This window comes from Protomyctophum bolini (genome assembly GCF_963924005.1).
Source record: "Protomyctophum bolini genome assembly, chromosome: 3".
NCBI classification, from domain to species: Eukaryota; Metazoa; Chordata; class Actinopteri; order Myctophiformes; family Myctophidae; genus Protomyctophum; species Protomyctophum bolini.
Genome location: NC_137864.1, coordinates 27419969 through 27443108, shown reverse-complemented (window position 1 = coordinate 27443108; position 23140 = coordinate 27419969). Strand labels below are relative to the sequence as shown.

The window sequence follows — 23140 nt, the reverse complement described above, 5'->3', positions numbered from 1 at the left end:
TTCGTATTTATTAAATACAACACAAAATAACAGGATCATCATCATTAGTTGATGTCTAAATTCAGCAAAAATACAATAGCCATTACAGTTTAGAAACAGGTCAGGGTGCCTGCTTGGTTGCTCAAAGTGAGCGCAACAACTTGGGTTAAAGAAATCCAACTTTCTCTGCCCTTGGTGACTCTAGTCTCTACACTGACTAAAACAATCGTAAAAAGGTCATCAACCAACATATTTAAGAAGCTGTTTCAGGGGCTCACAACTGTCGACTACTTCTGGCACCGACAGCAAGGTCTGTAAAGGAAAAAAGAAAGCATTGTTCTCTAAAGTAGGGTTTCACTGATGTGAAAACACCTTGCAAACCGTCGGTACAATACTGTACAGTTATACAGTGTTCATTCACTGATACTGATATAGTACGTGATAAACCGACTTACTAATTTACTTTCAAAAGTATATAGTATTTATTATTTGGTTATTATTAATCATTAACACTAGTTACAGCATGGGCAGGTTTGAAACCTGTAAAATCCCAGGTGTACACACCTTCATTTGGAATTTTACAAATAATAAATGTAATGCATTTGCAGCATTAGTTGCCAAGTAGTGTAACTACTAACCATCCATTTAGGCAAGTGGTAAAATAGAAGTGGTGAAATAGAATAAAATAGAAAAAAAGGGCAGGATACAACACCATTTGTTGTTTTTCTTCTTTGCAATTATTTGTTCGGCCCAAAATATTGTGTTTATTGTCATGATTAGTCACAATTAGAGATGGCTTTGTCCGAGGCTTACAGATCTTTAAATAAATACTGTCATCGTCATGAAAGGGGTGCGACGCTCTATTGAGCATCACATTCCTTTCCTCCGTAGAAGATTTCATTATCAGCTCTAATGTTGTAATAGTCTAATGTAGACTTATTACCAGGATCATGGTGCTATATGCTCCTGTACAAGCCTTGCCTGTATGCAATCACTTTAGTTTTAAGAAAAACATGTTTAACTGCGATCTCACTGGGAAATACGCAAAATCGTAACAACCATCGACGTATCCGATTGGTGGGGCTCACGTACGTTACTATGGAAAGGCTTATGGTGGCACTGCTTAGGAAAAAGTCCTCTCCCTCCATCCACTACCGTTGGAAAAACGTATTCATATGTTATTTTCAGTTGCCTCATATTGATATTTAATGTATAATGATAATCGTTTTAAACTTGCGTCTTAGTCAAATGGAAACGTCTCTCGTGCAGTATAGTGACTGGGCATGTGCTTTTTCCAAAAATGGGATATTTTGTTTAGCAAACTCAGCCAGAAGGAGGTGGGAAAAGGCCACAAGGCTGACACAGGGTCAATCTCTCACCTTTCTGACTTTATTGAGCATGGTGTCCAACATTTGGAGCTCCTTCATCAACCTCTGATCGTTAGCTTGGTGGATGATTTGCTGCAGAAAACATGAAAAAGAACATATATTCAATGACACCAGTAATGAAACGTCAATGAGATACCAGTCACCATGCAAGAAGAGGAAGTGGGTGGTATACTGGATTTTTAAGTATACCTCGTTCATTTAAAATATCAGCATGTGACAAAATAAAAACCCCAGTACCTAGTATCACTGTCAATGGTACTATATATGTACAGTACTTAAAGGCTGTCCCTGACTAAGAATTGTCATTTTAACTAATTAATGTTTTAATTGGTAGGCTAAAAGGGCACTTCCAAACTGGCATGAATAATGGGTATTAGGGAGGGATGAGCCAACCTAATGGCCTCAAACCCATATGTCTGCATATATGGAGCTGACCTGTTCTGACATTCCATATGTTGATCCTTCCCCATCCGTCCTCTTTGATGTCTGTCTTTTGACTGATACCTGTCCATTTAAAACTCTAGACGGGCCCGCCCCAAAGTCATTAGTGCAGCCACACCTGGCAGCCGGCGAAAACTAGTCAAACCCTGTACACTCAAGACACTGCCCCCGCTGCCACCCTTACATCTCCATATATGGTGCTGACCTATTCTGACATTCCATATGTTGATCTGACCTCATCAAACCCTGTACACCGAGTGCCGTCTCCCAGGCGGCTGCTTGCACGCCCTCAGGGTGTCTTACTGGTATATATTTCAATGATGATTTTGGCTTTTCTGCCTTTATTGATAGTATCAACTGAAGACAGACAGGAGAGAGGGAGACATGCAGCAAAAGTCGTCATGAACGGGGCTCACTTGCCCAGCGGGCGCCCCTCAATGATGTGTATAATAATAATTTAACTTGCATGTCTTTGGGCTCTGTCCAGGAGCTTGGCTCTAGATTGCTCTGCCTCTTGCAGGCTTCTCTTCAGTCTCTCCACCTGGGGACAGAGTGAAAGACAGGTAGTGCATGTTAGACACAGTGAGTATGGAGACTGAAGTTCCTTATCAGGGTGGATTTGTGGTTACTGGGAAGTGGGAATGCTCTGTATTTAACAAACAATGGGTTGGTCGCGGGGAAATATATATTTTCGTGTGCGTGTACATTTCCTACACTACTTTATTATTTACCCCCAAAAATTGTTTGTTAATTCTTAAGTACAGGGTAAACTGTTGCGCCCTTCTTTGTTCTTTGTGACAGGTTGACTGCAGATGCGGTGGTCTCAAAAACAGTTCTATATCACTGATATACTGAACATTTGCGAATTTTAACCTAACTTTGAGCACAAGAGCACTTGGCATTTAAAAATAAATACATTCTATTTTCTTCTTTTTCTACATGACAGTTTTCCTTTAAGTTGTGTATTTTCATATTGTAACTTAAGTTCAGGAGACTGAATTTCTTTTTTGGGTCTCAAGCTGAAACCGTTTGGAGACCCCTGATATAAAACAGAGGGTCAGATGAGTCTCCAGAGAAGGAGAGGGGTAATTGCTAATCAATGCCGACTTGCTTTTGTAAAAGATCTACAAACTAACAAATGAATAAGTGTACCTCTTGCAATAGGCCAATCTTCTCGTCCATGAAGTGTACCGGGTTTGCCGATAGGCTACTAGCTTTCTTTAGCTCCTCCCTCAGTGCACGAGACTCCACCTGGGACTGCTGGAGAGACTGGCGAAGATCAGTCACCTCCTTGCGCAACTCCTGCATGAAACAGACATTTTTCAACCGACTGTCGCTGTGGTACACAATGTGGGCCAAATGAAATTCTAGTCTGTTACCTAGTGAATTTCTCAAAATGGATATAACAATACATTCAACGCATTTGACATACTAATAATGTCTGCTCAAAGTAAAACAATGTGAAGACATTTAATACTACTGTAACAGTCACTTACAGTATTGTCAATTTTGAATTGATTGAGAAGCTCCCTGGTTTCATTTATTTCTGTGCACAGCTGTGTTATCATCTTCTCATCCTGGTCAAAAGGGAGATAGAGGTATTTAGCACACATTTCTATCGATGACTTTTCCAAAACAAACAATCACCGCAATAATGATCGATTGTTATTTGCAATGCCCAAAGACAGGTTGTATAGCAAAAAGAAAGCATAGAATGGTATAATTCCAGTCCAAATTTTGTGCCAAATCTTTTTATCACAAGGCACAGGATGTGAGCTTGTAGATCTGGGGGTTTTTTGTCACGCCTGGAACATATTAAGCTGCAATCAAGCAGCCCTTTAAATCAATAACCAAAAACATGCATATCCAAATTGAAAAGGACTGGAAAATGTTTTTTCTAATTCCAAAATATTTCATGACTGTGGGAATCCTGTACTGCAGGGCCAGGCTGCAGTGCTCACACACACACACACACACACACACACACTGTATAAATGACCTCTACCTGTGCTGCAGGGCCAGGCTGCAGTGCTCACACACACACACACACACACACACACACACACACAGTATAAATGACCTCTACCTGTGCTTTATGCTGCAGGGCCAGGCTGCCTTTCTCCAGCTGACTCTGCAGACGCCTCAGCTGTTCCTCAACCTCCTCAATCTCAGACTGGTGTCTGCTGGTCTGGGTGTGGAGCTCCCCCTGCAGGCCACAGCTGGAACAAGAACCATAATCTCAGCATTAAAGAAAATAAAAATAAAAATACAATACTAATAAAACTTGTGACAGTGGGTGTTTACATTTATTTTCAAGTGACTGTAAAATTAGTACTAGTGATTTGAAATGTTCTCAAGTCACATCCTCCTTACCATAATCATTAGTCACAATTAGTCTTCTTGGAACAAAATTACCGTTTATTTCTAATTCTCATACAGTATAAAATAGTAAAATACTGCCAAATGCAACAGCTTGTAAATGTGGAAACAATTTACACAACAATGGACTCATCAAGTAGGTGTATTGGCAGGTAATATCCCATCTCTGACAGAAAGATGCACAGACAAGCAAAACCTACATGGTGTTGTCTAGTTGCAGCAGCCGTGTGTTCTTGTGGTGTTTGACCTGCTCGAGGGTGGACACCAATTCACCGACGGTGTTCTCCATGTCGGCCAACATCACCACCACGTTGCTCTGCTCCTCCACCTCCTCACGGGTCACGGGCACACGGGTGAAGGCGCTCGTCTCACTGAACAAACCTTCACTGACCTCCGGGGAGTCTGAGCAAAATGAATACAGTGCAAATCAGTTTATTATTTATTTCCACATTTTTATAGACTCATCCATTTGTAGCAACTCATCCATATTGTATCAGTGGCAATAAGCGCAACACAGGCCAAACTAGAACTGCACTCAGTCGAGTGCATACTTGCTTGTTGCACACTAGTAGGCCATAAATGGCCAACGAGTGCGCAAGTACTTTCGACCGCTGTAAACTGTCAAATCTCAGTATCTCTGTGAAGGAACGTTTGAAATGTCTAATTATTAGGTGTAACTATTTGCTACCTACCTACTTTATGCATGTAAACATCTAGTATTATTAAGTATGGTTCAAGTTTCTATCTATATAAGAAATACAGTTTTATCGATTTAGAAATATTCTGGATCCCTTTAGTTTTTCAAAGAAAAATAAATCATTGATATGTGATGAAAAAAGGTATATAAACTGAATTAAAATAGGTTATCACGTATACAGTAGAATTTTATTATTTATTGTAAATTGTAAATTGTTTTAAATGTATTTCATCTTGGACTATAGTGATATTAATACTAAATCATGATCAGAGTAATAGGTGTCTCTAACTTCAATTTCTGTAATAATACTTTCACATTTGTTAAAATATACATGATCTAAAATACTTCCGTAATCTGTAGTTGGATTTGTATTTAATTGTTTAAAGCCTAATCTTGACATGAAGGTCTTTATACTTCTACCTTTCTCACTATATTGGTCTTCATTACGTCACCATCGGAAACCAATTACACTCTGGCATTGGGTCCTTTAATCCACATATTTCTTACGTCATCATTGAGAGATAGTTATACATATACTATATAATTTGTAAGTTGATTAGCGGTATACTGTGGTTACTTTGCGCCAAAAACCGTCCCAGCCAACCCGCCACTTTTGATGCGTATGCAAATAAAACAGCAAATTGTGCCTAAATTGCTGGGAACAGATTACATACATGTATACACATATTACACATACACAGGACTCAGGAGCATTACCTTAAATCCTCCCAACACTAAAACATATCGTCATTACGTCACCATCGACAACCAATTACACTCTGGCATTGGGTCCTTTAATCCACATTTCTTACATCATCATTGAGAGCTAGTTATACATGTACTACCGGTATATGTAATTTGTAAGTTGATTAGCAGTATACTGTGGTTACTTTGCGCCAAAAACCGTCCCAGCCAACCCGTCACTTTTGATGCGTATGCAAATAAAACAGCAAATTGTGCCTGATTTGCTGGGACCAGATTACATACATGTATACACAGGAGCATTACCTTTAATCCTCCCAACACTAAAACATATTGTCATTACGTCACAATCGAAGACCAATTACACTCTGGCATTGGGTCCTTTAATCCAATTTCTTACGTCATCATTGAGAGCTAGTTATACATATACACACCATGTAATCTGGTTGCATACGCATCAAAAGTGGCCGGTTGGCTGGGACGGTGCATATGAGCCGGGCGAAACTATTACTTGCGCGCTCTGCTTGCGCAAGTAACAATGCCCACAGGATTTAAGAGGCAGAAACCATCTCATCCGACCGAAAAAGGGCAAATAAATAATTGCGGGGATTGGTAAATTTAAAGCCGCAAATTTAAAACCTTACGTAGTAGCAGTCTAGCAGAGAATGCATTCAAGCAATATGTTATTGTATGTTAAGTTATATAGATGCATTGGGGTTTTTTATATGCTGCCATGAAGAAGCTCCATACCGTAGAGAATGCTCCAGAAGTCAAAACATCATATATTTATGATGTTACAGTACAAATCAATGCACATTCTGACATTCCAATTTTTGTATCAAAAACATACCAAAATGTGGCCCTAGTAATGTACCAAATCAAGACAATCTGTTCATTTGTTTTACAACCGTAGTGTAATAGGTCATTAGTTAACGGTGTAGTACTGTACCTGCTGGGATATCAGGAGTTGCCATGTTTGTGTCTGTTCCCATCTCTGTGGTCAATGCCTTCATAATGCTGTCCACAAAGGAAAGGGGGGGATGGCGACGTTCAGCAGTAGCAGATGACTGGGGTCCTTCATCCTTGCAGTGTTGTGGTTTCTGGAAAGTTAAAATCCATAATTTAAAAATTTGCAGAAAGAGGTAAAGGGGGAAATTCAAGTCAAAATGTCTATCACTAAATTCACTGAAAATAGCCAGCGGTAGCCGCTATTTAGAGATGTGTGACGACTAGAGTACAACCATTGTGTTTGTTTGGCCTTCATAGGCCTTAGTAGTAATGTTGTCTGCGTTACCATCTCATGAAGTGCTGCATGGAGGTCATTGGTGACTCCTCTGAGTGTGTGGTGGAGCAGGGTGACATCATTGCCAGCCTGGGCCAACTGTCCCCCCAGTTCCTGTTGAACAGCAGCGGTTCTGGATCTCGCAGCCTCCATCTCTGTCTGCAACTCATCCCTCTCAAGCCTGTCGAAACACACAAATTATTAATTTCTCATTGAGAACCCAGGACAACATTTTAAGAACCCTAATTCAGTGCAATGTGACTACTCCCTCAGCAGCCACTGCCAAAGGTGCCACAGAACAGCGCAGGTAACCTCTAACTAAACTGTAGAAGACAGTGATTGCACTAGGCAGGTCCAGTGTGAGAATGTGTAATTATTTGATTTGAACAACAGAGAGAACACACACACACACACACACACACACACACACACACACACACACACACACACACACAGGTGAGGTAAGAAGCCCTAGGAGGGCTTATAAGAGAACCTCACCGTTCCCATTAAACAGAAGTATAAGAAATATAAAAGTAAATAAATAGTTATATGTGCAATGTGTTGAAAGGAGCTTTTGTGCTCAAGTAAAAGAAAAAAGAAGGTTCCTACAACAATCCAGACTTGGCAGTCACACAATGTTTAAGGTGCCTTACTGAAGATGACTGAGAGCTGCTTTCAGGTCCTCACACTGGATGTTCCTCTCCCTGAGGCCCTGCAGATGGCTCCGGAGGGAAGCTTCCGTCTCTGCAACCTGATCTCTGGTCAGCTGAGTCTCCATCTGCATGAACTGACCCAAACACACAACAGCAGATTATAGCATAAACAATCACCTTGACATTTAAATTAAATTGTGTGATTCCTCTGCCAGACAGAAGTGATATAGAACACAAATCAATATGAATTCAAGAGACAAAGATTCCAGAGCAGCCAGTTTGGACTGAGATGTTGATGCCCATTTCTGCACTAATTGTTTTCAGTTAATTTCCATCTGGCAGATGACAGTGTAAAATAGATACTCTCTCAAAGATAGACACACTCCTACCTCGTTCTCCTCCTTGAACATTCTGAGCTGTGAGTGGACGTCTTTTAGCTCTTCAATCTGTAGGCTTTGTGTATGAGAGAAGGTTTGCAGCTGTCTTAGCTGCTCCTCACTGTTGGCCAGAGACTGACTCAACTCACACACACGCTGCTCTGACTGGGACAAAGATACCGCCAATCTACAAACAAACACCAAGGAAATAGCATTTAACAAAATTCTCAATATGTTGTTGCAGTAAGCCGTAAGGCAAATATATATATATAGAGAGAGAGAGAGAGAGAGAGAGAAAATGAGAGCTCCTCGGAGCACAGATCTCCGGCTCTGCCAAGTCAGGTAGGTTGTTATTGTGGGCCAGCGATGTTGATGAAATATGAAAAATAATAATACAAATACAAAAACTAAAAAATCTGGTAGATCCGGCTTGATCACATGACTAGAGATAATATGTACCGATTTGCTAACTAACGTCAAAAATGTTTTGCAAAAATCTGGTGGCACTAGGGGTCGGCGATATGGTGATAAATATCATTGAGACAATACAATGTCTCCACGGTATGCCTTTTCAGAGATATTGTATATATCGTGATACAGGAAAGAAAATTCTATGATTTGGAGTTCTATACCTTAATTTATACTGGCGGTTTTGTTTTCCGTATTTTGGTCTAAATGTTCTGTTACTCCTTTTTTGTTACCTTGTAGGTGGTTGTACTGAAAAATAACCATGGAAATCAACATGAAAAAGAATTGTGATAACATTGTGCATTGTGGGGTTGAAAGTTGAAACTGACTGATATTATATTTTTCCATATCGCCCACCCCTAGGTGGCACTGTAACAGGCCGATCTGAACAATTTGGGGCAGTTCTGTTCTGGCATCCAGGGAGTCTCATGTCGATCGGCCACAATGAGACCTAAAGTACATTTGATGAGATCCTTGATTGAAATATTTATTAACAGTTTGCAGAATTACAGTACATTTCAAGCACAAACTCAATACAAAGACTGAAGACGACCCAATTAAGCATTACACTTGTTTACAACAGGGTCCACATTGTTCAATTTATCAAAACATTTAGAGACGTACAAATACACTTCTATGTAGTTAAAGAACAGGAATTCATCATAAAGGAAGCAAAAAGGGAAAAGAAACATATACAGTGAGGGGAAAAGGGGGGGGGCGGTGGGGGGGATTCAGATTTTACAGGGGCCAGTTTCGAATTGCAGCCGTAGGTGCCCTTTGAGAGCGGTTTTGAAGGAGTCAAGGGATTCACATGTCTTAATGACTGTTGGTAGGGCGTTCCACATTTTGGTGGCATAGGAGCGAAAATAATTTAGTCCCTTGTTTGTGCCGAATCTGGATTGTACATGGTTTGTTGCACGCTGTTGCACGGTGTTGCACGGTGTTGCACGGTGTTGTGGGTGTGGACTTCGTTTACATTAAGGAAGTATTTAGACAGGTACATGGGTATCTTGGTGGTGTATCGAATCTTGTGGACCAGACCCATTGCAAGATGCTGTACTCTGTCGTCGACCCTAAGCCATCCCAGCCTGTCAAAGTGGGCAGGGGTGAGGTGGGTTCGGGGGGTGAGGCCAAGTAGGAGCTTGACCAATAGTAATGGATAGGAATTGCATTCTGAGAGAAACGGAATCATTATTACTCACTCATCTGCTCTTGCGTTGGCTTGCTTGACATCCTCCCATGACTTCTGCAACCTGACACAAAACTAGTGCTTAAAAAACACAAGTAAACAAACGCATTGCAAAGGAACAGTAATCTGTGTTCCAAGGCCAGAGCTAAATGCTGTGACTGAGTGACACACCAAGCAATCATCGGGCCACCGATAAGCATCTGTGGCCAAAGATCGTCTGTAGAATTTCTCAAGGTGCACAACAGTGTCATCAGCTGACCATTGGTGCAGTGTGTCAACAGTCTCCACACAGCTACTGTGTGTGTTTGGTATGTAGTAGGGGCCTTAAGAGTTTGGTGTAGAGGCCGTGCCAAGTCTACTAGGTAGATCAATTTGCATGGCATCTAAATAATTATTTTCCTAAATAGTGAATGGAAACATCATAACAGTTTTCAAAACAGTATCCACTCAAGGTGATCTTACTTGGTAACATGTTCATCAAGTCCTTTCTCCAGGAAGGCAAAGGACTCCATGTAAGAGGAGACCGTGTCATTGAGATCAGTAACCTTCCTCTCCAACATGGCTCGCTTCTCTTCTCCCCCACTCAGTTTCTCATGCAGCACACCCATCTCTGAAAGTAAAGTAAGTAGACAAGTTAGGTGTACCGTCGTCTCAAAACTCTTTGGGAAAAGACAGTTACTTAGTACTGCTAGCTCATTCCAAGTTCTTTTTCAGCCTAATTATCTGGCTCAATATGATTATTTCAGTAGATTTATTATTATCATCATCATCATCCATGATTATTTTCATCTGAAAGGTTGCATCACTGTTGTGTTCAAGAAAGGTCACAAACTATACTGTAAATTAGTCCACCTCCGCTCCATCGCCAAAATCAAACCATTTCTTTCCACACACACAACCTCGAAATAGTCATCCATTATAGGACTCCCTCTAAAACGAGATGCTGCATCTCAAGGGGCCATCCTCTCAATCAAAGTCTGACAAATCCCATGCACTCATATCATCCCGTCTAGATTATTGTAAATCTACACCGGAATTAGCCAGTCATCCTTATCCCGTCTCCAAACTGGTGCAAAACACGACTGCCAGACTCCTGACTGGCATCAGGAGGATCATATCACCTCTCTCCACTGGCTGCCGGTCCGGTTCAGAATTAAATTCAAAACCATTTTTACATACTAAAGCACTAAACGGACTGGCACGATCCTACATCTGACCTTCCATCATATCCCTCCTCCATTAGGACTAGGGCTGCGAATCTTTAGGTGTCCCACGATTCGATTCGATTCCGATTCTTGGGGTGACGATTCGATTCAAAAACGATCTTTTCGATTTTTCCGATTCTCGATTCAAAAAAGATTTTTTTCGATTCTAAAGTTTATTTTATTTTATTAAAAAACAATTAAATTGAATTTTAGCATGATCTACTCCAGTCTTCTGGTATGAAAGCAGAGTACATTTAGTAAAAAGCTTGTATAATTGTAAAGGTTTTATCAACTGAATGATTTAAACACAAAGGTTAAATCCAAGAGTAAGAACATGTCTCATGTATTTAGCTTGCACAAATTTGAACCAGTACAAAAGTTACAAAATCTCTTCTCACTCAATACCAGAACAATACATTAGTATTAAAACAGGTGTAAAATAAATACAATTGGCAGGCTTAGCTTAGCTGGTAGTAAATGCACTATGCAGAAACCCAGGCCATAATGCATTGCATGCACAGGTACATTTGTGAAAGAACCAGTGAAGCACTTTGGTACGATGAGTCGTTTTAAAATGTGCTATACAAATCAAATTGATTTGATTTAGTCTTTTTCAATACTGTACCTGAGGTCATGATGGTCAACTGGAGTTTCAGATCTCCAATCTCCTGAGTGGCATCATGAAGATTCAAATGAACCTGGTCCAGCTCCTCTTGAACCTGTGGATTTAATCAACATTTTAAAGACATTTTTTATCCTTGCTTAAGAGCTCTCCTAGGAAGCTCTTCATAGAGTATCCCACATGATTGAGAAAACATCCTGACCTGTTCTCGTGCCTCTTCAGCTTGGCATCTCTCGGTCAGACTCTGGTCTCTCTCACTCAGGGCAGCTGCTGCCTTCTCATTCAACATCACAAGCATTGGAATGCTCTTCTGGAGAAGGCTTCTGGCTGCTTGGAGCTAGTATCAAATACAATTGTTATGTTGGTTTTATATTATGAACAACAATAATAATAATAATTAATAATAATAATATTAAAATGTAGCCCTACCTCTCCAGTGAGAGTGGTGTGATCACTGGTGGTTCTAGTTAAAAGCTCAGATGCTGAATTGAGGGACTCCACATAGGCCTTGTTTAGTGCAACCTGCATAGATAATGGATAACACTCACTCACAGCTAGGCTAGGGGCTCACAATGTGTCGTGATTCCGTGAAGTGATTGCACAATGGTGTAAAATATCTAAAATATTCCATCTACAAGCTCGCAACAAAATACAGGGTTATGCGATTAATGAGTCCAATCAAATACAAATAAAAAATATGTAATAAATAAAAAACGATGAAAGTAAGATAGAAGCAGAATCTTCACCTGCTCTGGGTAAGTCTTGGTCAAAGCAGCCATGAGGTCTTTTTGAGAGCCCAAACTCTCCTCCAGCTGGGAGATCTGCTTTGCACTGTGTTCTCTCAGCTGCTCCATCACACTGAAGGCCTGGAAAGAAAACCACAGCACACTTTAGATTTTAATGCACCTCAAAGAATGTGTTAACCATCTATTCTCCACCAGGAACGGCATCTTACAAAATACATACTTTGTGCGGAATCTGATGGCAATTTCACATTCAGGTACTGTCATTTCTATACCATACACAAAAAGGAGATTTTCTTAGAGATTTAGAAGTTGCAGTAGTCTGTAATGTATAGGTAGTCTTGTAAGTAGTCAAAGTCAAACGGGTTGTGGCGTTTTGGGACTTGCCACATCTTTGGCTGTGAAAGCCTCCTCCATTTGCTGCCTCATGTCCTCTCTCTCCTGCAGTGTGTCACGGACCTTCTGAATCATCCGTGTCTGTGACTCCTTCACTTTGGCACACAGGGATCTCATCTGACCATACTGCGCAAAGGCAATATACAAGTCAATTAGACTCACCTAATACAAGCCAAGTACTACAATTTACAATAACAGTACTAATAAGTCATGTCTAGTGTGCAGGTTTATTTTTTATACCATCTATCTGCTACATTTCCCCACCCTCTTTATAGAAACAGGAGATAGGCTCCTGCTCTATGGGTCTCATGGCTCGGCAAGGCTTTTACCATGCAGAAATGATATAATTGTATTGTTCATTAAGGAATTTACGGATAAGAATCATTCAGTTTGTCGTTTATCCTCCAAGATCTTTTCTATCCATCAATTACACAAATTTAGGAACAATATTCCAGCAGAAGTGATAGTTAATTTATCCTTACCTGTCTGACAAGGCTTTGGTGGTCCTCTCTGACCACATCCCCTGTGTGTTTCATGTTGGCAAGAGCTGCTTCTGTGTCCGTTGTTAAAGAGGTCTTGCAGCACAGAAACAAACAAAAAGAGATTTCATAATGCAATGTTGTAAACATAAGATGTTACAACATAACTTTCATCATGCATATGTTCCAAACGGCTTTGTTTTTATCCCACGATTTTGTAACCCATTATTTCACCCAGTGTCAACCTTATCCTGGGCTCTACACACCCTTTGCCAACCTGGGGAGAGCAACGGACTGACCTCATGCTTCCTTCAATGCATGAGGAGTCCAAGCTGCTCTAGTACATTATCATTCATTTTGTAGTTTATTTTACTGCAATTAAATATTTTAGATTAAATTGAATAAGACACAATCAGCAGCTAAATCAATTAGGAAAATAATTATGTTTTGATGGTTTATGAGTGCATTATGAATACCGTAGGCCAATTCATGTATATTTTTATTTCCCAATTATAGCAATATGAGCTTGACTGACTAACTCAGTCTCAACATATTTTATTACAAAACAAATAAACAAGTGAAAATATTTTCCATTTTAAGTAATAAGTCTACTTGTAGCTTATGCTAGATTTATTTATATGGTTGACTATGAATTTGATTTTGTGTGAACATTTATTGAAGGCAAAAAAAATCCTGGTTGGCATAAAGCACTGTCCAACTGCCCCATTGGACCTCCATTCGCAGCAGCCCTACATGTTAAATGTGTCTTTCTCACCATGGTACGCCTGGTGTCCTGTATAGACTGAATGAGCTTCTGTAAAGAAGACTCATCCAACTCCAACTCGCCAATCTTGCCCAAAGCCGTAATATACAGGTCTCTGTATGTGGTGGTCTGTTGAAAATGAAAGAAAATGTCCATTTAACTACTGTTAAGTACAACAGATAAACAAGACAACTTAAGTGATGACCGTTACACAAGTCAGATCTGACTTCTGACTTCAATCAACAAACTGCTGTAGTTGTCTGGCAGATTCCAGATCTTTTAATTGAAGACATTTAGACGATTCAATGTATAATTTAAATTACTTTTAAACACCAATTTATCAATATATTTTGACAAATTGTTAAAGTAACCATTTTAAATTAAACACTTCAAATTACAAAACACTTAGTGGTTACTCTAATCGCTATGCAACAAACCTGGCTGAATGCAGTGTGTTCTGTCTGCACCATTTGGTCCCTGAGGTCAGAGGGTGCAGGGCCTGTACTGGCAGCAGAGCTGTGTAGCCTGGCTGATGTCAGCTGTTGCACCAGGGCCTCCACCATCATCATAGAGGACCTTAGCCTCTGTTCTAGCTCTTGTTTTGACTGAGACTCCAGGCTGCCGGGGGGTACACTGAGACCAAGGAATGAAAGAGAGACCGGCAGAAACAGTAAGTTGTCGCAAAACAAGTTGTGACATGCGACATTTACATAAGCCTACAGTAGGAACTCAATTTTGATCAAGCCTTCGTCAAGTTGAGAAATGTACCCATATCTAGTAAAGTTCCTTAGATATTTAGCTTTTGACTTGATGGAATTACATTTTTCTGTATTTCATACAAATGAACATATTTGAATCAAATAACATTTGTCCATTATGTACCATTACCTAGATTTAACTCTACGTGGGGGAATAATACTCACTTCCATAGGAGAGAATCTGTCATAGTGCAGTTATCAACCATGGAGAATTCCCGCTTTCTTTCAAACTGGCCTGATGTATTTAGACTGTGGTCGACCAGCTTCACAGGACTGGTGCTCGCTGTGGGAGTGAGTGTGATTGATCAGATTATCCCCAATCACACTTAGTCTTATGTCAAAGTCTAAATGTCAAAATCACTGGTGTATAATACTTTAACTACTTAAATATTATCTTGTTGCTCAACTTGAATGCCTGTGCATTAATGTTTGCATGTTTACATTTATATTTGTGTTCCACGCCTGGATTCCAAAGAAAAAATTTGATAATTGAACACGGCACCTGAATAATTTTGGTTAAAAACTCTGTGCATTATATCCCTATAGAGCGTCGCAATCCCGCCCCCTTTCATGACGACGCCAGGCCCAGGAAATTAATCCCAATGCATTTTTCCCATAGACATTTCAAAAAGTATTTATTTAAAGACCTTTTAAGCGTCGTACGAAGCCAACTCGAGTCGTGACAAATCATGACAACAAACACAATATTTTGGACCAAACTAATAATTACAAAGAAGAAAAACAAAAAAAGGTGTTGTAACCTGCCGTTTTTTTCTACTTTCTAATTCTTTGTTTGGCCCAAAACATTGTGTTTATTGTCATGATTTGTCACGACAAGAGTTGGCTTTGTCCGCAGTGTAAACGTCTTTAAATAAATACTTTCTGAAAAGTCTGAGGAAAATGAACTGAGATTTCTTTTCTGGGTCTCTCGAGGGGGCGGGACTGCGACGCTCTATAACGGTCACGGACAGCAGTACCTGGTGCTGCAGATGGAGCCTGAGCTGAGATGGCAGTTGTGGAGGCACCCAGCTTCCCTGATGCCATGATGAGGAACTCTGCCATCTGCCTGAGCTGCTGCTGCAGGGGACCATTAGGAATAAATGGAATATCCACCAACACTACCGGTTCATTCTCTGATTGAGCAGCTGCCGCTACAGCGGGCTTCTCCTTTGTATCTCTGACTATGTCTTTGATTGGTGCCATCAGGAGCTTAAAACTGACCCTTTTACCAATTGCTGTGGAGTTAAGCAACGGTCGTTGCATTGGGCTCTCCAAAGGCCCAGGCCAGGGCCCTGAAGGGGGGAACGGAGACAAAATGCTATTTTCCCATTCCACTGCAGACTCTTCAGCCAAGGCTTGAACTAAGGCTGAATCTCTGCTAATCCGTACTCTGGCTTGCGGGGACCCCTTGATGACTGGACTCATGAGCTCAAACTGCAAGCTGTGTGCTACAGAGAGAATCTCTGGCAGTGACATCAGAACATCAGAGTCATTTTCAGCACACAGCTTTTCTAAAGAGTTGGGGAGAAACTGCCCATCATTTCCAGACAATCCCAGAGCACTGTCATTTGCACCGCTGGACTCCAGAGCTACACTTCTTGAAGGCATAGTAATGCCATGTTTTAGATCATTCTCTTGCACCAGTGATGGTGTTGAACTCCCTGGAGCTCCAAGTTCACTGCAGTTCAACTCTCTGTTGTCAAGCAGGTTAACAACTGCATGTAAAGAAGCTTGTTTAGGAGTTACTTGAATTGGAGAGTTGACATTTACATTATTCACCGACTCATTGAATAATGCTTTTTCCAGTGGAGGTGCACGGACAGCTAATAGGTTGGAATCTAGTACACCGCCATCATTTTCAAAATTACAGTGGTCTGAGTGCAACGTGCTGCTGTCCACATGTAGTTTGGGGGTTTCTTGAATTGGACACTTAAGATCATGATCATTAACAAACTTAAGTGACATGTTTGCCAATGACGTCAAACTGATAGCTCCCGGATCTAGTGCAGCACCATCTCTTTTCACTTGACAGTGCAGGTTTTCAGATTTGTCATGTATAGGATCCATTGGTATACCAATAAGTGCACCGTCATTGCATGGGAGCTGCTGTAAAATGACCAGCGGTGATGGGAAACCAGATAAAGGGTCATTCCTGTGTGGCACTTCAACATCTCCTTCTGCACACGTGACCGGTTTGAATGTGACATCTTCCTGACTGTCAATTTGGCCATTAGCCAATTGCATATTACCAACTGGTTCTACCTCATTCAGCTCATCATGACAGCCTGGTAATGGCTCCTGGAATTGGGAAAGATCACAACTTGGAGAGGATAAGCAGTAGGGGTGATCTTTATGGTTATCGCTGGACTGTAGATTAGGGTCGGTCACTAAAATGCTAAAATTCACACTGCAGTCATTTTGCTGGTTAGTGCCGTTAATAACCTCATCAATCACTACAGGAACTGTCTCATCTGCTTGCACAGTGTAATCTGCAACCTCAATTTCACCTCCTGTGCAGACAAATGATTTTAAAGTGATATCACATATTCCACTAACAGGTTCTTCAGTACAAGCTGATTCTCCAGAGAACACATCAAGGGGGGCAGTAAAAGTCAGCTCAAGACCTTCACTGTTCCAGTAGGGATGATCTGCATGCTCACCACAGTCATCTACAATGAGGCTTGGAACAACACTGTCATGCAGTAAGCTGCATTCTCCAAGCTCTGGCACAGGTAGAGGAATAGTTTCGTCCGATAGCCTGGTGGTGATGTCTGAAACTACAACCTCAACTGACTCGCAGATGACAGATGTAAGCATGTCTTCTACAAAGCCACTGCAGGCAGTCGGGGAAATTCTCTGAGAATTATCCAAGTTCTCGGAGACTTCACTTGTGCTTGAAGGCTCACTGAGAGGTCCCGTGTTGACGGACGCAGAATTTCCATCATTAGAATAATAGGGGTGTTCCATGTGGTTGTCACTTGAATGAGACACCATGCTGTCCGTCATGACTGTATCTTCTGGATCAGATGGGTTCATTGAAGGCTGATCATGGGGTAGAATAATACTATCTTGTGCCACTGTTGAAGGAAGGTCTGAAATCTCCACTTCAACACCAGAGCAGATGAAGGATTTGAATGTTACATCAAGTCCTACAGCCGTCTCAGTGGCAGCGGTACCAATGGTGGGTACTCTGTCAACAGTTGGGTTGGGAGAACAGACATCTGTGATGTTGTGCGGTGGAGAGCTGGTGTGGTGGTCTGGATCATAGAGTACACTCTGTTGGTTAGGAAAGAAAATGGGTGGGAAAATAATTAAAATGTGAGGGCGGCCAGGTGGATCACAGAGCAAGAGCCCATAACACATATACAAGGCTATTGTCCTTCTGGCAGATAAGCCCGATTCGTATCTGACCCGAGGCTCTTTACTACATTTAACAGAATCAGAAGAGAGATACCGGAACAAGTTAGGCAAATTCAAACTTCAGAAATGCCAATACCCCCTGTAGCTGAGGGTTACTGAAAGGACTGTATACTGGTTGGAATTAGCAATCGCCCCTGAATGTCGATCAGAACAAACACAATGGACCACCACCTTGCTTCTAGACTTGAGTTTACTTCACTTTGACAATACCGTATGACACTGACCAGTGACAGTATGGTCTGAAAATAAAGCAACTAAAATACACACTCAATCATGACTAATAGAGCCTAAATTGCAAATTGTTAACTGTATAGTGTGAAACACTGCTGAACATTGCTAAATTGGCCATAAACGAATTAATTATATAAACCATGAATACACCATAGCAACATATGCTATATATATTAGTTAAGAAAGGTATTGTAACTTGACTGAATTCAGCAAACATTACGACCGCAAACATTGTTGGCAAACTTGGCTTAATGTGTACAGAAACTATAAAATAAAATGCAGGCAATTAAGCTACATGTATGTCAAATAACAGCACTCACTTTTAGTAATTTACACATATTCAAACATTGAAAGAAAGCATGTTCTGGAACACTACTGAATTAACTAAACAAATAATCACAAAACACCCACAACTAATGCTACTCACATATCAAACACACTGTTGGCCAAACTGAACTAAAATGAAGCTCTGTGTGTGTAGCATTTGAATGGAACTGTACATACATGTGTATCCAAAACACAATGCCAAGCTCATAATATGGCAAGTAAACCTTCTGACATATGAACTTTACCTTACCTTTGTTGTTTTAAAAACATTTGACAGTGATCTTGGTTTGAACCTGGAAGACGGCGTTGAGAGGTCCATTTCATTCTGCACGCTTCTAAGAGGCGTACGGCCTGGTATGGCGGAAGACTAATGACAGAAAAAGAGAAGGAAAATATTATTATCTCATTTATTATAATTAAATATTGTGTCATAAAAAACAGAGAAGACATCCTACCAATCCTTCCCCAGCTGTGCAGGATTTCCTGAATGACATTTTGTCCCAGAAAAACTAATAAGCAGTGGCACCTGCAGGAGAAAATACAGAAAGTCATTCATAAATATAATACAGTTTGTGTAAACAGAAAACACTATATGTATATGCCGCTGCCACAGTAATTGTGTTTCCTTTGCTTGGTGTTCTGTGTAAAGTACATTGACATTGCCTTGTTGTTGAAACCCAGACTTCCCAAACAACTTCCCTAAACAAACTGCTATTTCACGAATCTTGGATTAACTAATCCAGGATATAGGCCAAAGCCAGGCTTTTTAAATCCTGATCTTTACAGCCTGGTTTATTCCGTTCCACTAAAGCCAAGCGAGGCTCAGAATTGGCGGATTTGGCGAGCCGGGATCAGCAAGCCTGGCTTAATAGACAGTCTGGCTTGTTGTCTCTAGACCCCTTCTGTGGATCAAAGATTTACTGATCCTTCTTCTTCATGGGGTATTAAGGCAGTTTGCATCCTTAATAGTTGCATTACAGCCCCCTTCTGTATATCTCATTGTCTTTACTAATCTATTCAAGACCAACTGATACAAGGACTTAAGCTTCTAAAATAAATACTGCTGCTGTAATTAAAGAGAGAACATACTCTCAATAGTGGATAGACTGAATGATTAACTACCCCAAAAATATAGTTTACATTTTACCACTACTATTAACTTAAAACAGAATTCTTAATATTGTAAGCATAATGATATTGTCGCATTGTGATATTTGGCCATAACTCCCTCCTCTGAGGGAGCTACCTTTGGGGAAGGGGGTTGTTTTCCAGACAGGGGCCAGACTGGTGAGGGTCATAGGTTCATGGGTTAGCATGCCAAAGTTTGTGCTATTGCCATTGAGAATGCATTGGGCGTTTAAGTTACATAACTCCGAAACTACAAAACATTTCAAAGTAAAAAGTTCCAGCATGTGTTTCCACAGTAAGCTGAATTTTACAAAGTGTGAATGGAGTTTCTAGGTGAAAGTGATTTTTTGAAGTGCCACTATCTGCCTATAAATGTCTCAAATTTGAAAGCACTATATTTCTAAAACTATGAAACATTTCAAAGATTCCTTTTCAGGCACACATGTCCACCGTAGGATGAACCTAAATAGGTTTGAATGGGGTTTCTAGGTGTAAGTATGTAGGACTAGTAGTGGGTGAAACGTTACAATATGTTGTAAAACAATGAGTAATGGTAATATTTAGTGGTTTTCACTTTTACAAAGAATAATAATATAATAATTATTCTTAACCGTGCACTTGCACGACAGCAAACCTATTCATGGGGAACATTCACCAAAAGCAGCTGATCTACAAGCTCACAAGCTGTCATGATGTTGTGCAGCCTATATATTTTGGTTATTTGATTTTATATAGTGCTTAAATTAGTCCTTTAATGCAGACCGATACAAATAAGGCAACATAAACCCATAATAATTGAATACATCTGGAAAACATCATTGGTTTGTGATCAGTTTGACTGCTTAATGAACAGTAAAGACATCAGGATTAGGTTAAACCTGGCTGTTAGCCTGGTCCGGAGCAGGCTAAGTCCAAAGCATAAGTTCCCATGGTAACTTATGTAGCATCACTTTCATGAAACCGAATCAAGCCTCAACATATCCAGGTTAACTGGTTAAGTTAATCTGGCAAGATCAACCAGCTTTCATGAAACCGGTTAAGCACTGATCCAGGATATATTAAGCCCTGGTCAGGCTACTACTTGGCCTCACTCCCAGGGCCAGAACCCACATCACCCCTGCCCATTTTTAGGGTTGATGACAGAGTACAGCAACTTGCAATGGGTCTGGTCTACGAAATTCAACTATTAACTGTGAGTGGACGACCAAATAAAGCAACTACAAGAGGGTCCACCTTGTTCAATTCATGAATCATCATACATTTCTATATAGCAAAAATAAAACGTATACAGTGAGGGAAAAAATGGGTGGGTGGGGGGATTCAGATTTTTCAGGGGGCAGTTTCGAATTGCAGCCGTCCGTAGGTGCCCTTTGAGGGCGGTTTTGAAGGAGTCAAGGGATTCACATGTCTTAATGACTGTTGGTAGGGCGTTCCATATTTTGGTGGAGCGAAAATAATTTAGTCCCTTCCCTTGTTTGTGCTGAATCTGGGTTGCACATGGTTTGTTTTTGTTGCACTCCCTCTGGTGTTGTGGCTGTGGACTTTGTTTACATTAAGGAAGTATTAAGACAGACAGGTACACATGGGTACCTTAGTGACAATGGTGGTGCATCGAATCTTGTGGACCAGACCCATTGCAAGATGCTGTACTCTGTCCACTCACAACACCAGAGGGAGTTCAACGAACCACGTGCAACCCAAATCTTTTGATTTCCTGTTTTTCATAGAAGTGTATATTTGTACATCTTCTGATTAATTGAAAATGGAGGAGCCTGATGTAAACAAGTCTTAGTGCTTTTCATGGTCCTCAGTTTTTGTATCGTCTTGTCACTGTGCTTTAGTTTATACTGTGAATACAAATGTCAATCAAATGTGCTATACAAAATTGCTGTGCCTATTTACAAAGTTTTTCAAGAAACTAATATACTATGTTTAGTGACGTTAACTTTGGAACTTAAGGTAACTAAAGTATGCCTACTAGACGTATAAAGGCAAACAGGGAAAATAATGATAGCCAGCCCATTAACAGAATAGTAGACTACTAGTAAACAGATTTTTTTTTCCAGATCAGATTAACCAATGCATCAGTCCCGGATTAGTGGTAGTTTAAATACGTTCATTGCGTTGATACATTTGTGCTCCGCATAAACTAGGCGATCTACAAGCTCACATCGCGTCCCTTTCAACACGCGATGTGAGCTTGTAGATCGGCGATATCGTCGTACGACGAAGTATATATCGGGCAGAAAATGAAGCCCGATTTGATCTCACACTCACTCATCACTCACCGCCGGACGGTACGTTACTTAGACTAACGTTAAAGTCTAGCGTAACTTCTTGATAAAAGGTTCACATACACACGAATATGGTCGCCATTGATTTACAGAATAATATGGTAAACAAACCTCCGGTTAACTTCAGAACTCCTGTTGCAGCCTCATCAACTTCAACCGCTTTTCGTTCAAAAACACAAACGGCAGCGCTAGTGCGCTACTATTGGTCCATTACATTTCCTTTTCCTGTTGAAACCCAATTCTATGGTTGAAATAAACGCTTCGGTTTAAAATATATTATACTACAGTGCCACCTGCTGTCAAATGTCTTTACTGCAAGTGGTCTTGGTTCATTTCGACAATGTATCAAAGATATTCAGTCAACAATCAGACAGATCAATATTTATTCAGTCCACTCAGTGGGATCCCCCCGGCTGGGTCACCCGAGTGAGGGGTATGATGTTGTGAGACCCGTGAGACGAGCATATTGTAGTTTGTTTGTCTTAAATCAGTTATTAATTGTGTCTTTTTGTTTTAGAGAAGCTCTAAGGCCTCTGCTGTTTTTTTGTTTGGTGTCCTTTGGTTATTTGATTATTGATTTATTTTTATTTTATTGTTTCAGTCCACTCAGTGGGATTTCTACTGGTACAGCCGGAGCCAAATATACCTTTATATTCAAAACCTATTATTATTTTTGCATCAAAAGTGAGCTGGTTTGCATGAAACAATAAAATAAAAATAAATCAATAATCATTAGAGCTTCTCTAAAACAAAAAGACACAATTAATAACTGGTCAATGATTTAAGACAAACAAACTACAATATGCTCGTCTCACGGGTCTCACAACATCATACCCCTCACTCGGGTGACCCAGCCGGGGGGATCAAGTCCCGATTTACGTCCCAGTAGCTACCCTCGATGAGTCCCATTAGGGAAAAATCAGGGACACACAATCGCTGCTCCAGAACTACTCTGCCGGTATTGGGCGAGCCATCCGGCGCGTGGAGGGACTAGGCACTGTGGGTTGACTCCTGGCCGGGCACCTCCTACGCCTCACCAGGTCCACTCCTGCTCTCACCAGGTGCAGCCAGGACCTGTGCGTTGCACCAGATTTCCAGCACCAGACACATGCTCATTTGGGAGTGGTGGATTCAGCAGGCTCCACCGGCAGGGAAATGGTGGTGCCGGCTTGAATGGCCCTCCTAAAGGCATCACGTGGGCTTTTTGAGCTTCATTCTC

General features: G+C 40.7%; 1 protein-coding gene across 1 annotated transcript; it reads right to left on the bottom strand.

Annotated features, from left to right (window-relative positions):
• Positions 1 to 22124, bottom strand: spag5 (sperm associated antigen 5). The gene is made up of 26 exons (XM_080760660.1): positions 22033 to 22124; positions 18955 to 19025; positions 18750 to 18866; positions 15499 to 17797; positions 14687 to 14804; positions 14201 to 14396; positions 13776 to 13892; positions 13004 to 13096; positions 12513 to 12647; positions 12129 to 12248; positions 11812 to 11904; positions 11585 to 11719; positions 11386 to 11479; positions 10018 to 10165; positions 9569 to 9619; positions 7911 to 8085; positions 7522 to 7655; positions 6881 to 7049; positions 6536 to 6686; positions 4388 to 4589; positions 3895 to 4027; positions 3305 to 3385; positions 2961 to 3110; positions 2275 to 2349; positions 1359 to 1439; positions 1 to 291 (listed from the first exon to the last, which is right to left on the bottom strand). Exons 2-26 carry the CDS (start codon positions 18991 to 18993, stop codon positions 220 to 222), a joined length of 5178 nt encoding a protein of 1725 aa, XP_080616786.1. The 5' UTR covers positions 18994 to 19025; positions 22033 to 22124; the 3' UTR covers positions 1 to 219.
• Positions 22125 to 23140: the final 1016 nt, after the last annotated feature.

What these genes read in the sequence shown, in the direction of transcription:
- spag5 (XM_080760660.1), bottom strand. Translation starts at nt 18,993, where the DNA reads ATGTCATTCAGGAAATCCTGCACAGCTGGGGAAGGATTG. An exon ending in CCAAGACTTACCCAGAGCAG is followed by an intron (nt 11,905 to 12,128) that starts GTGAAGATTCTG and finishes TTATCTATGCAG; the next exon opens with GTTGCACTAAACAAGGCCTA. An exon ending in TGCTCAATAAAGTCAGAAAG is followed by an intron (nt 292 to 1,358) that starts GTGAGAGATTGA and finishes TTTCCTTTACAG; the next exon opens with ACCTTGCTGTCGGTGCCAGA.